Source organism: Vipera ursinii (assembly GCF_947247035.1).
Source record: "Vipera ursinii genome assembly, chromosome: 6".
NCBI lineage: Eukaryota > Metazoa > Chordata > Lepidosauria > Squamata > Viperidae > Vipera > Vipera ursinii.
This window is the reverse complement of record NC_139515.1, coordinates 49,510,914-49,529,930: the sequence shown is the minus strand read 5'-3', so window position 1 is coordinate 49,529,930 and position 19,017 is coordinate 49,510,914. Positions and strand designations below refer to the sequence as shown.

Sequence of the window (19,017 nt, the reverse complement as noted above, 5' to 3'; positions counted from 1 at the left end):
ATGCAACTGCAGCCACCATTTTGACTTTTTCAACACTTCCACCCCTCCAATAGATGCAAGTTTCTCAAGACAAGTTGAAAAGCAAAGCTTTTAGATCAAACTGGAATGATGACACTCCCTTTCCTAGCCATTGATATGCCATTTTCATCGTTTTAATTAGATGCTACAATCACAAATATTGTATATTATCTTTTTTTCATTATGTTTGCTGAATTTTTATGAAGGTATGGTATTTCTCTTCAGATATCTGCATATGGCAAGATGAATTGTTACATGTTATGATAAGCTAATAATGTATAATATATCAGCACTGGAAGGATAAACTTTATTTTTATATTTCATTTGTCATAATCTATAAATACATCAGTAATAAAAATACACAAATAATGGAATTCTTAAACATGCAATAGAGTTGTAAAAAACAAAACAAATTTACAATATTTTTTCCAAATTTTACTTTATCCTGCATGTGAAAAGTCTTATTTCTTCAAAGCCACAACTGCATAGCATCTGGGGGATTTTATGGGATCAAATAACTTTACCAGTCCAGACCAGGCAATGTTGTCCTGTAATATTTGATCAGATATTTGATCAGAAAACATCAAAAGATTAACTTAATAGCAATACACTGAAATCTAAGGAAAATCTGTTATAAATAAAACATGAACAATAATTAATCCCCAAATATAGATCAACTGGTACAAATGCTGCATGAAAAAAACTTTTCAAAAAAGGTTATTTCTGTTCTGCTAGACTCGATTTTTTTGCCCCCAAAGACTAACATGGCTTTCCTCCTACATAAACTTTGCATACGGAGAACCAAAACTGGAGACTCAATACAATAGTAGCAGTATAAAAATATGCACTGAAAAATAAAAACATCAACCAAAACGTCAATAATCTCAGATGAGAGAAGAAATAAAAACCTCTTGTTCAGAATTAAAGAATCATTAGAATAAAAAAAAGTTTACACCCCCAGGTTTGCATCCCACCAGGCTCAAGGTTGACTCAGCCTTCCATCCTTCCGAGGTAGGTAAAATGGGGACCCAGATTGTTGGGGGCAATAAGCTGACTTTGTAATAATGCCGCTTGGGGGGGGGGGGCGAAAGCCCTAATCAGCAGGCATATACATAGAATGAAGGCTATTGCTAAGCACATTGATTTGTGCTTTAGATTGTAAGCTGCCCTGAGTCTTCGGAGAAGGGCGGGATATAAATGGGATTAAAAAAAAAATCTATTACAGATTTTTCTGACAACTGTTGTTATACAACATCCTTTTCAGAACATTCTTTGCTGACAAAGATCGAAGACATTCTTCAGTGGGTTTGACAAAACTAAACTAGATTGTACCTATTTTACCTACATGTATCATATCACCTTTCCATGAATAAATAAAATGTCTTGATTACTTAGAAAAATAAGACAATACAACGTATTTGATGATTGTTAAAAAGAAAAGCAAAATCAGACTATCTTTGAAAAAGTCTAATGATCACCATTCATAATCTTAAATAATAAGACTGTAAAACCCTTTATTGGTTTTTCACTCAAGCCAATGGGAAATGTATCTTTTATATGCTACTGGAGTTAAATAATCATGAATCAAGTAGCATGAATCTTAAATAATCGTGAATCAAATAAAATGAATCTTAAGTCAAATGTATCTGTCATAGACAGACACTGGGTTAATATTCAAGAAAGTATATTCTTTAATTCTAAATCCTTAACTTAGAGCAATCAGTAATTCACAAAATAATTTTACAGTCACTTAGTAAAAATTATCTAGGATCCACAAAGTATACAAATATTTTTCAAACATAAATATAAATTCTTAAAGAAAACAACAGTTGCACAAAAGTCATTTACTGTTTCAATTATTAATAATTAAATTTTCTATGTAGACAATATCACTTCATTACTAGTAATTTAATATGCAATTTAAAATACATAAAAACTTTATTACAGGAAATTTTCCCAAAATAAAAACATTTGCTAGTAATGATGGATATGATAGATTGGACTTCAAAATTTTGGCAAACACATGAAAACAATTATTCGTTTCTTTTAATATGAAGGAGACATAATTTGTTTCAAATACTTAAAAAAACCCTATATCATGGATAAATCCACCAAGAATTACCTGTTCTTTGAGATAGCAGAGACGATCTAGAAGTATCAACCCCTCTATGCAAGGTCCTAGAACAACTTTCAGCTGAAAATTAAACTGAAAATTAAACTGAGTCACATTTCTAAAATGCACACTCAAGAACAAAGAAAAAAAACCCTACAACACAGATTTAGATCTTATTTAAATATGTAAAGGTAAACTCTCTTATTATCCCTTTACTTCAAGTATATTAATTATTAGAAACATAAGAATCAGCTCCAATCCAGTTCAGATTATTGATCTCGTTTGGATTGTTAGTTTAATTCATAAGACCAAGGCTATGTAAGAAATGGCTCTTAGAAATAGATAAAAGACAATATATTCTCAATTAGATTTGAAAAGCTTATTTGACTGGGATATCAACTGAATGACTTTTTCATCAAACCTCTACAAAGGATACTAAGCAGGATTTTCGAAGTGGCTAGGCCAAAACAATTTTAACTGCTGTCAAAAAGATATATTTGGTAAAGCAGGGTTTGTTCATGACTAATTATTAACTATTTAATACAATCATGTAAATGTTGTACAATTATTTTGTGAATGCACATAAAAACTCTATGATATTTTTGTTTTATGTAAATTTCTGAAATCATTTTTGGCATTTATCATTTTACTGCTGAAGAGAAAATTGCTACATTTTTCTACTGAACTATTGAAGAACATGCAAAATTTATCTTTTAAAAAACAATGTATTTATCTTGCCAATTCCATTTTATTGGACATCTTTTTAAAAAGGAGCATAATCTTGATCAAAATCTATGAAAGACATTATGATATTTGTTACTTAGTAGCTGTGAGGTATAACTCAGCATAAAAAAACACTTAGGTTTTTAGCAATTTTGTTAAAAGTTAAACAAAGTAATGTATTAAAAGGAATACAGAAATAACAAGGTGGGTCCAAAACCAGCCCAACATTTCTGACACTTATTTGAAAGGAAAAAAGAATCTTCATATGTTCTCAGTGAGTGTTTATAATTTTGGAAGAAAATATACTCCTAGTTAAAGGATATTTGGTTTGTTTCCTTTGCAGAAAATATCAAACACAAAATGACCTACTTCATCTTAAAATGTTAGCACAAGTATTATTCATGCCATGCCCTAGAAAAAATATTCCAATATTTCAATGTTACCATATTAAACGCTTCCAGTTCATTCATTCTGTGCTTGTATTTTTTAAAATATTCCAATATGAGGCTGTCTGAAATCTGCAACAGCAAGAACATTGATGATGGCAATTAACATTTGCCTGAGGCATATACTAAAATTATTTTTATAATTAAAACAGTTCAAAAACCAAAACAATTATTTTACAATCAACATTTTCTAATTTCTTATAATGGCTTCTCAAACTTTTTTCAAACACACATAACAATACGTAAGGAACTATATTTAAAATGTTCAAAAAACAGTCTGGTTTTAGTATCTGCATCTTTAAAACATACAGAAATTATTATAAATCAGTGCAACTTTATCAAGCCTTACCACAATATTCTCACATCGCTATTTTTGAAAAAATCAGGTAATTTCTGAATATTCAATGAACATAGTAATAGTGATTTATCAACTGAATATGAAACAGTATAGCATGACTGTAAAAAAAGGAAATGCAATTTTAAGTCACATTAATAGAAGCATAGTTTCTTATTAAATACTTAAATCAACAATGTTTGGAAATCTGTGGCTAGACCTCAGTACCCAATTAGATTCAAGAAGCATGAACAGTGATAAAACTACCGTAGTTTCCGCCGTATAAGACTACTTTTTAACCCATGAAAATCTTCTCAAAAGTCAGGGGTCGTATTATACGCCGGGTGCTGAAAATTTAGGGACAGGGCTGGCTGGAAAACCTGGAGCGGATCTCCCATTTAGTCTGCGCAGGGAAAGCGGGACCAATTGGAGAAGAAGCTGCAGTCTGTGATTTTTTACAGGCTGGGGTCTGGGCGTCTTTTCTTCTAAAGTTGAAGAGCAGCTGTAGTATATCCCAACTTGAAAGGCAGGTGGGGAAGGCAGCAGCCAGAGCAGCGGCTTAGCTCTAAGGACACATTTGACTCAGGAACTGGGCGGGCTGCCTGGAAAACCTGGAGCGGATCTCCCATTTGGTCTTTTTTTAAAAAAATCCCATTTATATCCTGCCCTTCTCCGAAGACTCAGGGTGGCTTACAATTTAAAGCACAAATCAATGTGCTTAGCAATAGCCTTCATTCTGTGTACATGCCTGTTTATTAGGGCTTTCACACACCCCCAAGCAGCATTATTACAAAGTCAGCTTATTGCCCCCAACAATCTGGGTCCTCATTTTACCTACCTTGGAAGGATGGAAAGCTGAGTCAACATTGAGCCTGGTGGGATGTGAACCTGCACTAATTGCAGGCAGCTGGTGTTACTTAAGGCACTGCACAGGGAAAGCTTTAGAGTGAATTAGGAAAAGTGAAAAAGTGAATTAGGAAAATAGGGAATGGTTGCTGGAATCAGGGGCTGCCACAAAGAAGAGGGAGTCAAGCTATTCTCCAAAGCACCTGAAAGCAGGACAAGAAGTAATGGATGGAAACTAATCAAGGAGAGAAGCAACCTAGAACTAAGGAGAAACTTCCTGACAGTTAGAACAATTAACCAGTGGAACAACCTGCCTCCAGAAGTGGTGAATGCTCCAACACTGGAAGTTTTTAAGAAGAGACTGGACAGCCATTTGTCTGAAATGGTATAGGGTTTCCTGCCTTAGCAGGGGGTTGGACTAGATGACCTCCAAGGTCCCTTCCAACTACTTCTTCTTCTTCTTCTTCTTCTTCTTCTTCTTCTTCTTCTTCTTCTTCTTCTTCTTATTATTATTATTATTATTATTATTATTATTATTATTATTATTATTATTATTATTATTATTATAGTTTAATCCACTTGCACTGTTTTATGTTTACATGTTTGATGACAAACAGCCTTATGTTTATAAGTGACAGTTTTCCTACTAAGCACCTGCATGTCATAAGCATTTGAATTAAAATTACCATATTAAAATAAAATCTGATGTTTTTTAATTTTTATTTGGTGTGCGTTGGAAGAGGGGTAGTCTTATACGGCGAGTATAGCCCAAACCCTATAATTTAACAGGAAATGTAGGGGGTCGTCTTATACGCCCAGTCGTCTTATACGCCGGAAAATACGGTAGTGCATGAAAGTGTTTGCTGTTTTAACCATTTACGGGTACTACCTTAGAGCATATACTATATATATGGTTATTTACATAGTTTTGAAACTCCTTTTCAATGAATAATTCAAAACTTAAAAAGTAAAAGCAAAGAATGAGCAAAAAGCTTTCATGTACTGATCCAATAATAACAGTCAAAGAATGTGCTGCTGTTCTGTCTCCGTATCTTAATTTGCACTGATTTTATCTGGAAATTATAATTTTAGCCAAATTTCTAGGTTAGAAGCAAATGATGGTTTACACCATCTATATTTTTAGATATAACTGATCTGCTAAAACATGGAGGCACAGAAAACAACTCACACAGGAAGGAAAAACATGATTACTGAATCGATTCTTCTTGGACATCCAAGAACTGTCCACTATGCCTAAACTAGGAGATGCAAACGTCAATGATCTTTTCATGCAACTATATAATACCTTCTGAAGAACTGAAGGAGAACCTTGTATCTCCAAATTACTAAAACTTTAGAATGTAAATACAAGGTTACATGCATTTTTTATCAAGGACTTGCCATACATATGTTCACATAAAAGAGGTCATCAACTCTTGACAGTGAAAAAATACCAATAATAAAAGTCCATGCTTATTTGATCTTGAATGTTTATCTGTCAGAGACTTGTTCCTTCTTCTCCAACACCTTACTAAATTTTCAGTTTGCTTACTTTAAACTGATGTCTGTAGCTTGTCAGTTGATTTGTGTAGCTATTAACAGCTGTTACAACTGTCAGATTAAACTGAAATTTGGCACTAGGATCATTAATATTGCATGTGAGTTTATATTTAAAGTACAGTTATCCTTGAAATATTGCATAAATAAAAGATTTTACAACTATGCTATCATCCTTTTATAATCACACTTGACAACTGAACTATACTGTCCTGTCCACAAATGCCTAATAAATATTTTTACTGAGATGCTTATTATAATTTAAGATTTAGATTACCTATTTGTATTAAAACTCAAGCTAATAAGAAGCAGGCAAACCAAATTTTAAACAGCTGCAAATAATTTCATACTAAAGTTTTCTTGATAATAGGTTCTGTTGAATATGACCAGGTTTACCTCTAAGTAAACTATTGCTAGAATTGCACCATTGCTATTGAAGAGAATTTCACCAGCAGAAACTGAAGGTTTTAAAAAAAATCAGCTGTTTCTCATTAATTAGTTCTAGAAATGTATATGAATGTGTATATAAAACACTATGCAGGACCCAGATTAAATAAAATAGATAAACAGTAATTCCTGCTGAAAGGCCAATTTGTATCTTATATATTTAATAAAAGCCATTGTTACTGCTGAGTAAGCAGACAAATAAATGAAAGATAAATATATTCTCCTCCCTGAGATTTCATCTATTCCCTGAATGTTCCTTTGCCAGATTTTGCCCTATGAGTTTTTACAGCTGACAAGATTTTTCCTTTCCTTTGCAGAGAAAAAGTTTCCTTCAAAAAGGCAGCTCCATTCCAATAAACAGAACAATTGTTTTAGAAGGCACCTATTTATTTAAGAAACCAAAATGCTCTCCTACCAAGTATACCAATATTCCTGGAATACTGGACTCTTATCACTATTTAAACTAAATTATAAATAGCATCTCTCAGAATCTGATCACCTATGAGGAACTCAAATTATAGATATTTTCAGGGCTTTTTTGTCATAGAATGCTCAGAACTGAGTTCCGGCACCTTTTTTGGATAGAACCTTGTAGGGTAGGCAAGGCGGGTTGTATGACATGTGTGAGTTCCGGCACCTTTTTCTTTTACAAAAAAAGCACTGGATATTTTTTATTAGAGATAGTTTTAACATATAGTTTTTAAAAATGTCTAAGTAAATAAGATAACCAGAATAACAGGCATGTTTGGCCTTGGAGTACAAAATGAAGTAGGGCACAGGCTGATAGAATTTTGTCAAGAGAATACGATGGTGACAGCAAACACTCTTTTCCAACAACCCAAGAGACGGCTCTACACATGGACATCACCAGACGGTCAACACACAAATCAGATTGACTATGTGCTCTGCAGCCAAAGATGGAGAAGCTCTATACAGTCAGTAAAAACAAGACCAGGAGCTGACTGTGGCTCAGACCATGAGCTTCTCGTTGCAAAGTTTAGGCTTAAACTGAAGAAAGTAGGGAAAAGCACTAGGCCACTCAGGTATGAACTAAATCATATCCCTGACGAATATACAGTAGAGGTGACAAATAGATTTAAGGAATTAGATCTGATAGACAGAGTGCCTGAAGAACTATGGACAGAGGTTCACAACATTGTACAAAAAGTAGCAACTAAAACTATCCCAAAGAAAAAGAAATGCAAAAAAGCAAAATGGCTGTCTGAGGAAGCTTTGCAAATAGCTGAGGAAAGGATGGAAGGGACAGGAAGGAAGCGAAAGGCAAGGGAGAAAAAGAAAGATACAAAAAGAGAAAGAAAGAAATGGAGGTAGTGACAGATTTTATTTTCCTGGGCTCCAAGATCACTGCAGATGGGGACTATAGCCAAGAAATTAAAAGACGCTTGCTCCTTGGGAGGAAAGCCATGGCAAATCTAGACAGCACACTAAAAAGCAGAGACATCACCCTGTCAACAAAAGTGCGTATAGTCAAGGCTATGGTCTTCCCAGTTGCAATGTATGGCAGTGAAAGCTGGACCATAAAAAAGGCTGAGCGCCAAAGAATGGAGGCCTTTGAACTATGGTGCTGGAGAAGACTCCTGCAAGTCCCTTGGACTGCAAGGCGATCAAACCGGTCAGTCCTAGAGGAGATCAACCCTGACTGCTCTTTAGAAGGCCAGATCCTGAAGCTAAAACTCAAATACTTTGGCCACCTAATGAGAAGGAAGGACTCACTGGAAAAGAGTCTAATGCTGGGAAAGATTGAGGGCAATAGAAGAAGGGGACGACAGAGAATGAGGTGGCTGGATGGAGTCACTGAAGCAGTAGGCATGAGCTTAAATGGACTCCAGAAGATGGTAGAGGACAGGAAGGCCTGGAGGAACGTTGTCCATAGGGTTGCGATGAGTCGGACACGACTTCGCAGCTAACAACAACAACAATATTTTGCATATCTCTTTTTTTTAGTAGATTATGTTTTATTTCAGATTATGGTAGCAAAACTCATTCATATTACAGGCTGCTAAACTAAAAGAAACATAGGAATTTCCTGTTCTTCAAAATATCACACCTGTTTCTTACTTACTACTGCTTGTCAAAGTGAACCTACCTGTTTCCTTGTATTTGATATGGTCAATTGACGATAATAAAGTATACTACATTACTGTTACTACTACTACTACTGCTACTACTACTGCCTCCTTGTGATTTCAAGAGAAGCAGAAAGACTTCAAACTGTATAAACAATATTGATAAATGCTTATTTAAATTTCCACTGAATTACAGTAGAAGACATGTTGCACTGGCATTGGGTATGCAATGTCCCAACTTTTTTTGTAATTGCTGTTCTAGCATCATTTATCTATGACATTTTACTTAACTACAGTAGATTAAATGCAGAGTGGGAAAATATTCCTCAGATAAATATTAATCTGTTAGAAGTTGGCAATGACTATTATATGTAACTTAGATTTAATTTTCTGCATTTACAAAACTGTATTTTCTCCTTGATCTCAGCATAATTTATATTACCAAACAAATCAATGAAATAATCTGCAGCGTATTCACTATATGAATTCCAATTCACAACCAAATATTTACCTTTGATTCATCTAGTTCAAGCTTTTTCAAGGAAATTTTAACATAATCCAAAAATGAAGTTGACTTAGAATATACTTTTCCAATATTACGATCACTGAAATGACAAATTATTTCTTTTGTTATTTTTGCAACATCACACAAACAGAGACACTCAGTCCATGAAGAACAATTATGCAGTCTTTTGAAAAACTGTCTTGGCTTATCTTCCTCAGTCTCATTTACCAGAGATGTAAAATGGGCTGTAACTCACTGGCATCTAGTATGAAATTCTGGAGAATCATTGCCATTTTTACTCAGTACATGCTAGTTTCCTATCATTTTATGAGCTAGACTACAGATGTGCTGGCTAAAGGATTATAGGATGTATATATTAACACTACTGGAAACTTGGTTTGATGAAGGCAAGTCTAGAAAAGGTCTAGAGAAATGCAGAATGTCTACACTTGTACAATTAAGGGTTTAGAGAACTGGTTATGGTCTGTGGTCTGCTAACGTTTAGTTAAGAGACTACTTCTTCCCATTGACAAAGATATGTTATAAGTGGAATTTAATCAAAAACAAAAATAAAAAAATTATGTATCATATGTAATGGCAATCAGGTGGCTCAGGTGTTGTGAGGGTTATAAATAAGCTGTAAAGTTTTTTTCCCCAGCAGTTGTAATTTTGAGCAATCACTGAATGAATGGTGAATAAGCAAGGACTATCTCTATTCTTAAACTCAATTCTCAGTCTGAAGTGATGACGACCGATCTTACAATTCTACAATTCAACCATGAGCCACATATATTCTCTTTTAGGGGGTACCATTGAATTAAAAAAGATTTCAAAAGGTTAGCTTGCTCGCAAAGCTCAAGACAAATGTACAGGTAGATTTTTTTTTCAAACAGACAAAAATAGCTTTTCTTTTAATAAATGCACTGTTCTCAGATTTCAACATCAAAAGCATCAAATGTTCTGTTTCTATAACAATGTATAAAATTGTAGCACATTACTTTCTCTTGATGCCATAACATTCTTCTACAATAACCTGCAGCACAGCCCGATAAAACAAAGATTCTGTAGGTAGCTAGAACAAATCAAAGAACAAGAAGTTAAATTGCAACCATATACCACAATCAAAACAGCAAAATTTATTAGCTATCTTCTAACACTATTTGTATTCATTTCATCTAAAGTTACCAGGAGGTCTGTAATTATTAAAATAAAATATTGCTCTATTAATATATTGCTGCCAAGGGGAAAAATAAGCACAACCAGCAGAAAAGGTTCTGCAGAATTGAAAAGAAAGCTGTAAGAATGATAAAGCCACATTGATCAAATTATGCTAATAGATATTTAGGTTGGACTGCAGAGATAAACCCATTTAATCTCCCTAAAATCAGGGGAAAAACACATTGCAAATAATTGTCTTTTTTTCTCCTTAATAACTTCATCTTTTCTCCTTGGTAAAAGCAGTACTATGTTTCTAAAAGCAACCCAAAGTATTGAAGAATATCTAGGAAAGATAATTTTTTAGCCTTTTTAAAATTCAGGGCCAAATTCATCCTGCATAAATTCCATCAAGATCTATAGCTTTGTAATTAGAACACAATGGTTTATATTATAAAACTGCTGAACTGAAGACTCAGTTTTTGTACATATTTCAAAATGGATGATAAATGATGTAGTACTTATTTAACTTCTCCATAAAATAAATTTAGTTGGTGATTTAAAAAGAAAGAATATTTAGAGTCCTGCCAATATCTAGCATTTGTAGCAAATCAAAGTAAATTCTTCCAAATTTTTACTATTGCTATACTGTATCTTCAGAAATGAAAGAATAATATCTAGGAAAAGTGATTTATTGGGGGTTTTGGCCAAGATTAAGAAACCATTTCAATCTAACCAGTCTGTTTCTGTTTAAATGTTGGAAAATGAATTAGATGATGAATAATCTAGCTTTAAATTAATTTTATCCCGGTCTAGAAAGAAACATTTTGTAACCATTCTTATGAAAACAGCAGCATCACATTATAAGAAAATACAGGCAGCTCCCCGGACAAGAATATTCATTTAAAGAAACAATTTATGAACTTTGACTACATTACAGGTAAAATATGAAAGAGGTCAAATGTAAATAATTCACTTCATTTGTGATATGCCCAACTAGAGGAAATTTACCCATAGCAATAAGTATTCAGAACATAAAAAGCATCAATTTGCATGACAGTTCCCTTACCTTTTCCCAACTACAAGGTTACAAAGAGTCACATGGAGAAAGACTGAAAGTATAAGCTGGTATGGAAAATTCTAAAGTAATTGCAATTTAAGAAAGATATTACATCTCTAGGAAAAAATATAGGTGTTCCTATATTTGCTTTCTCCATGTAACTATATATCTATATTAATAAGCATGTGGAAGAACTTGTCAAAATAAGTGAGTCTGAACTATACTTCTTGCATAATCATTTGCACTTCAGGAACGAATACATATTGTATTTGAAGTTTTGGCTTCTTTTCTTAATAAAGACATGCACTATTATTCAACATGAAACTCTATAATCTTCTCGGAATGATTTATGTAGAAAGGATTCCTAGCCTGAGAGATTGGCAAACAGACACAAGATTGTTACAGAATAAGACATTCCAATGCAACATTATCAGATACATGTCCAATTTCAAAGATCTCAGAAACAGAGAAAATGATTGGAGAACTGCTTACAGGAAAGTCATGTATTTTTGTTGAGTTATAAAACTATGAATTTTTAAAAGCAGTATAACATCTTTGTACTATAATTCCTTTATTGTTGAAAAATCAAAGTTTTTTTTAAATGTTCAAAACAGTAATAATCAAATTATAATACTGTGTTATCCTCAACCCAATTAATCAGGATTGGTTTTAAACATGGATGCCTCAATTAAATAAATCATTTATATTTATTTAATATATAGGCGTTCCTTGTTTAATGGTCACTTGTTCACTGTGGCCATTCAAACGTATGAGGCATTGAAAAAAATTGTCTCATATATGTACCTCACCATTTGCAATCTCCTTCTTTGCCCTGTTCCAACAAGCAAAGTCAACAGGAAAGGCAACAGGAAGTTGTAAATGACAAGCAAGTGGTGTCCTCGTTTAATGACCAATGGTGATCTGCTTAATGATGGGAAGTAGGAGGGCCAGAATTTCTGTTGCTAAGTAATGTGATTAGATGACTTCATGCTTTATGACATGGTTTAGCAATGGGAATTTCCAGTTCTAAATACCATTGTTAAGTGAGGACTACCTCTATGTTCTTTTTATTTTAGTTACTCTTAATTAACTGAATAAAGTATATTTTATCGTAACAAAGGCCAGAAAATGTCATGGTGCTGATGATGCAAAATATCAATCTATCTCCAGTTCAAGCTTTACTGTTTGCCAGTTATTCCACTCTACCGTAGCAAATTACAAAGTTCAACATAAGGTCATGTGTTCAAAGTATTCAAACATTGAAAAAGTCATTAGAATGGTTAAACAGACATTACTTACCATCTGACCAACTGCAACTCGTTCTAGAGCCTTTAAAAAGAAATGAAAGTATTTATTCATTAAACTAAACTTTATAAGCAGACTTCATGAAAGAAAACTATTTTTTGACAAATTATACATTAAGATGCTTCTTGAAAAATGTAATCATGATATTTAAGAGTATAATTATAATGATATTTGTATTTGTGTTGGTAATACAAATACGTGCACAAACTGAACACACTCTTCTACAAAGAGTCAAGATGGTACCAAGCTGTTTATTTTATAATATTTTTCCCAAATTTAGGAATAATTAATTTTAGTCTCTCATAGTTTTCCTAATTCATATTCAGTAAAATCAAGTACGTATATTTGGAACATATGACCTTAAAATGATAATGTAGTATGAAATATGCAATCCTGAAATAAAAATTATTAAGTTAAAGCAGGATACCAATTCACTTCTGCAAAATAACAAAAGAATACATCAATGTATCCTCATTAATATATAAACTTAATAAAGTAGAACATCAATCCATAATCTAATATTAGATATTATCGTTGTAGGTCTCTAACCTAGTGACTCTAACTCTAAATTCAGTTCATTCAATTATAAGGTTTTCTTTCACACTTGAAACATAACACTCTGTTAGGAAGTTTCTTTTGGGCTTTAGTAACAAAAGCTACAAAACAGGGCTGTGCCTGATTTGCAAATGATTCTGAAGAATTGCTTTAAATTCTATGCAACTGTAAATTCAACGTTTTCTACAAGCAATAAAAGCAGCTGCACTGTTTTCAGGTTTTTGTGCAATCCAGAAAAAATATATTTATTTTTCATTTCTTAAGATTTCCATGCAGCTTCATTATTGCAATCTAGGGGAAAATATTTATTAGTTATTTGATGCTACTCCATTTTAAATTAATTCTGAACAGTGCTCAATGGAAAAAAAATGCATTAGGAACAAATAAAAGTGAAACAAGCAGCAAGAAACTAAAACAGCAAGAAAGATGGTTTTGTCTTAAATGGTACTTTTTAAAGAAGTCAGGTCATTACTTGTATTGATTTTTTTAAAAAATCTGATGCTGATGTATGTACAAGATTAAGACCCTGAAGGCTTGAGCATTTTGCACTTAACCTTTGATCCAAACCAGATTGTGTTAGCTGGTGTCAGCTTTTCACATGGAAAAAATATCCAAACTAGTATACTATGAATAGGAGTTTTTTCCTCTGTACATAACATGTGGTATATACAACATTATAAAATTCCTTACTTGTTTGACTAGATCCTCATTGGTATCCACACATTTGCTTGAAAAACAGCAACAGTTAATTGTCTGATTTATTTCACTTCTAGACTCTTCTTATATGCACTTATTAGTTTTTATTATAAGCTTTTGTTTTCAAACTATTTTTAAATTTCCCTCTTGTAATTACATATAAAATATGAACAATGACAACTGAATGAATGTCAATGCCACTCAAATGCTGTATTTTACTGACAAATCTCATGAGATTATATGTTTACTTTCTGCAACTTTCCAATTAAAAACCTTACATGAACTGTTTCAATTCAAACAGCTTTTACTCTTTAAAACAATCTAACACAAAATGATACCAACTTCTTCCTATTTTCTCTACAGTGCCACGTTCATAGTGAGGGATAGGATACATATTAAAGATTGAAGAAATACATAATAATACCCTACTTTTTAATCTGGCAGAACAATACTCCTAAAACATTTGTTAAACTGTCTGTTGAGAGGCCAAAATAAGTGGAATTCAGCTATTGTTTCCCCCCAAAAAAATCCTTCAATGTAACCATACACAATGGTACATCATTAAAAATTAGAATTTTTAAAATTCCAGCAAGTGTTATTAAGAAAATATATTTAGCCATTAGACAATTTGCAATTTGTTGGCTACAGAGAGAGATAAAATATTTTCTTTGAATGGGCAAAGCTACTGACAGTCTTTCCAAAAAGGATAGCTTTTAATTATCTTCCCAAAAATAGAGAAAGTCAAAGAAACAACAGGAATGCATATGAATATCCAGTCAGGCGATCCAGATGATCTCTCTTTAACAATCTTCTGCAATGAATACAAGATAAAACTCAGGAACTATTCTAGGACTGTGTTTCCCAAAATATGGTTCACAGCTTGGTACAAGTGCTTGTAAAAAAAAAATCCGGTCCTTACAAAATATACCCATAACTGCTCTCTTTCCTCTCCAACCCCAGTGCTGCAGCCACAATCTTACAAGCACTTTGATCAGTGAAAAGGAACTTTGGACAGAGTTGGATTAAAGTCTTGAAACCATGTTTTATGGATACATAAAAACCTATTGGCCATTTTCTGCATGAATAATATAAAAAACAAAGTCAACAGAAAAGCTATAGTCCCTAAATATAACTATTTGGGAAGTCTTATTTTAGTAGATAATAAGTAGATACTTTAGCCAATCAAAATAACTTGACTATATTTAAAATTCTATGATTTCTGCCTTCTTTATTACATTTTCTTGTTTCTCAATAGATTATTTTATATATCTTTAGCTTTGGCTTAGTTGGTTAAATAAGGTTTCTCATTAAAGTATTCCCCACATGAAACACTGAATAAATGGGCAGCTTCTCTTGTATTTCAGAATTGTCACATGGCTTGTTACACATTTTAGGACTTTTGGCTATTCAAAGGCTACTTCCTTTCTGTTCTTCCCCAGGGTAGACTGAACAAGATGTCCTTGTTGGAAGCGGTAACAAATTTAAGAAGTTTACCAATGTGGTTACAAACCAATCCTGATCCCAGCTATAAAAATGTATAACTGAAATAGCAATAGCAGTTAGACTTATATATCCCTCCATAGTGCTTTCCAGCACTCTCTGGGAAGTTTACAATGTCAGCATATTGCCCCCCCCAAAAAAACCTGGCCCCTCATTTAACTGAATTTGGAAGGATGGAAGGCTGAGATAAGGTTCATGCTCCAGGCTGTGGGCAGAGTTGCCATATTACTTTCTAACCATTTGTGCCACAAGGCTCTTATAAACAGGACTACAGCATCCCAAAATGCATTTTCTTTTCCTTCCAAAATCCAGTTTCTATGAATGTAAATATTAGGTCATACAAACTATTTCACAAATGAAGTATTTTTTAAATACTTTTTTTTGCCATGTTCTTCAGTTATCCATGTAGACACATGCTAAGAAGATTTGGGAGGGCCTCAAGGCAACTACACTGCCACTTTGAGCAATATAGCTGCTTCACAGATTTGAAAATGTATCCGTGTGTGTGTGTGTGTGTGTGGGTGGGTGTGCATGTGGTGTGTGTGTTGTGTGTGTGTTCTTAATTTGCTTTACTGAATGATTTGCACAGTCCTGGCAAATATTTGCAAAATATGGCACCGTCTATGTTGAACAGAGAGATCTCAACTAGCTTGAAGAAACCTCCAAATTTTAAAAATGCTAAGAATGAGACAAGAAAAAAAAACACAGAAAAAAGAAAAAACTCTAGAAGATGGAGGAATATACTTAAAAACAAAGTACTAGGAACACTAAGATATGTATAAACTGAGAATACAGAACATAAATAAAACACTTTAACCAGATCCACAGAATTACTGTAAAAAATAAGTAAATTTTCTGTTCTAAGACTTTTTGTTCACTTTTTAGATAGGAATTGTTTGAGGAATACCCCACAACCCTTCAAATACCAATGCTGACAGGAGATCCTATTGAATTACACAAATTAATAATAGTTGAATTATCTGCCAAAAGAAATCAGAGCTGAAGAAGCTTCTTAGATGAGAAGCAACATGTCTTCAAAGAAAAACAAGAAAATCCAGTTGCCTCTTGAAAAAACACCTTTGGGACAACCATGACCTGGATGACTGAGAATTATTTCTTACATTACTAAACATATATTCCACATAAAGAAATGTGGAATGTATCCTACTCATTGTCATTATTAATTATATTTTTCTATTGTGCAAAAACAAGGTTAACGATAACATGGTTTCTCTGGAAAGGAATCCAATTTTTTTAAAAAAATGTAGAAGAGAACAATGTGAATAGAGGAGAAAAGGAATTTATCTTTATTCTGATCAGGCTACTGAAGGGAAAAAAAAAGATAAGTGCAAAGAAAGCAAGCCGCTTGAATGCACTTGCAAGAATTATGAAAACGGAGGCAGAGGATGAGCAAGTCAAAGGGGCAAAGATTGAAGTATATAAGAGGATCAGACAAGGATTAAATAAGCATTTATTTATAGGAAAGATGTTTCAAGACAGGATAGCATTGCAACCAGAAGCAGCGAAGCAAACCTAATCTCTGATTTGTTTAACATTCTGCTACCCCATTCTGATTTATAGTTAGCTTTCATGAAAATGCTAATGAATCATATTAATTTGAATCTAATCAGGGAGAGGATTTAAGTGTCAGAAGAACAGCCACTCAAAATAAATTTGCTTAAAAATCTGAATGCATTTCATGGTTTGTCACCATGCTATGATAATGTAAAATGCAAATGAATAAATATTACATATTAACTGTGTCCATTATACAGTGAGCAAACACAGTAGCCAACTGCATGTAGCCTAGCATATTTAGCAAACCCATTTATAATTTATAAAGTTCTTTATCTGATCCAAACCCAGAAAGTAAGATTAAGTAAACTATGGTTACCTAAATATTGGGTAAATGCATTATGGATATATAGTCATTCTATTAAAAAGACACCATAGATCTGATCATGCAGTGAAAAGCCCATATTACTATGCCAGCATTAGTACCAGTAAAGACTAATGAAAATAGCAATTGTACTGCATTTTTACCGCTTTTTTTCTTTAATTCTTTTACATTGGCATTTCTCCTTCAAATTTAATAAAATATGTATTAAACTCAATATATTTTACAGTGTCCAGTGTTTCAAACTTAGAGACACAACATGCAAATTTATTTTTTTATAAATGATCACTATTTTTGTTAAGTGATAATCAATACACCATGATCTATTACTCAACACATCTTGAAATTTGTGCCAAAGCTATGAATTTGCAAGTCAAACAGAAGCAGGAAAAAAAAGAGGAATCCATACCAAACAGGCAGCCATTCTAGCATTACGGCCACAGAACCATCCCTCTTCTTTCAAATAGCGGCCCAAAGGGAAACCCCATATTCCCTGAATCCCTTCTGCAGAAAAAAGTAAAACAATTACATTGTTTCATCTTGTACATAACAATCCATAAATCCCTTTATGAACACCTATGTCTGTGTTCACATCACGTAACCATAAAAAGCAATGACATTTTATGTTAATGAACTGTGAAAATGCAATTCTTGCAATGAGTTTAACAATCTGTAGTTTGAAGCAAGAAAACTGGGTTAATTAGTGATTTACAATATTATTTAAAATATGGGTGTAAGAATGCAACTTAAACTGATTAACAAAACATAGCGTATCAATAGAGATTATTTTTTAAGCTATTTAAGTTACTTGCTTATTTCAAATTTGTTAAAGCTACCCAAGTTCAATGAATTTGGATCTAACAGTCTGAACAAAATCATTTCATTCAGGAATTACATTTTAAAAGTGCCCGTGTGTGTGTTAAAATTCCTTTCACACTTTTATGGGTGTTCCTCAATCTCAGGTTCTCTACTACAGGTCTGGAGAGTTTGAGAGTTCTGCACAGTATCTTAGCTCTTTCTAGCACTGCGCTCTTTTGGACAGAGAGCTCTGATGTCATTCCTGGGACCTGTTGGAGCCACTCTCCCAGTTTAGGAGTCACAGCCCTGAATGCTCCTACCATTATTGGGACCACTTTTGTGTTTAATTTCCACATCCTCCCTAGTTCCTCCTTCAGGCCCTGCTTTTTCTCCATCATCTCCTGCTCTTTCTTCCTACTGTTGCTGTCCGTTGGCACTGCTACATCTATCACCACTGTTGAATTCTGATCTATTACCATGATTATCCAGATGATCGGGCCAGTACCTACCTATCAGTCTAGATCTGGAAGTCCCACGGGATCTTAACCCTGTTATTCTCTACAATCTTCTGTGGCATCTCTTATCTGGAGTTGGGAGGCTCTAGTCTAGCCCATGCACTGTGCAGATATTTCTCATGAGACAAAAGAGTCTATCTATCTTTTTTTTTACTGAATTAAATGCTTCCTGTAACAGATTTTTTAATTCATCACATTATTCAAAATAATGATAAATTAAATTAATAAACAGAATGTCTATTTTCTTTTTATCAAAATACTTATGCTAGCCAAACAGGAAGGGATACTTAACTGAACTTGAGCATGTGAATTATTTCTTCTTGTTGCTTTACTTCAGCCTAGTAAGCTTGTTCACCTCACAAGTTGGGATCACTAATAATGATTTGTTTTTGTTTTAATGTTGCATAAAGACCGTCATTTGTGTTAAGCCATACACTATAACTAACAATGTGTAACTTAT

The 19,017-nt window shown here is 33.4% G+C and overlaps 1 protein-coding gene across 2 annotated transcripts in view; it reads right to left on the bottom strand.

The window, feature by feature from the left end:
- Window positions 1-304: 304 nt before the first annotated feature.
- METTL25 (methyltransferase like 25) overlaps window positions 305-19,017 on the bottom strand; it is a gene marked incomplete at its 5' end in the record, with an annotated part of 33,182 nt that continues 14,469 nt past the window's right edge. Inside the window, 7 exons of one of the 2 annotated variants that reach the window (XM_083365974.1) lie at window positions 305-566; window positions 2,141-2,224; window positions 3,298-3,372; window positions 9,083-9,176; window positions 10,075-10,148; window positions 12,591-12,620; window positions 17,654-17,748. In XM_083365974.1, coding sequence (XP_083222100.1) covers window positions 480-566; window positions 2,141-2,224; window positions 3,298-3,372; window positions 9,083-9,176; window positions 10,075-10,148; window positions 12,591-12,620; window positions 17,654-17,748 — 539 coding nt within the window. In that variant the 3' untranslated portion in view covers window positions 305-479. The remainder of the gene's footprint in view (window positions 567-2,140; window positions 2,225-3,297; window positions 3,373-9,082; window positions 9,177-10,074; window positions 10,149-12,590; window positions 12,621-17,653; window positions 17,749-19,017) is intronic. The other variant, XM_083365975.1, reaches the window with a different exon arrangement.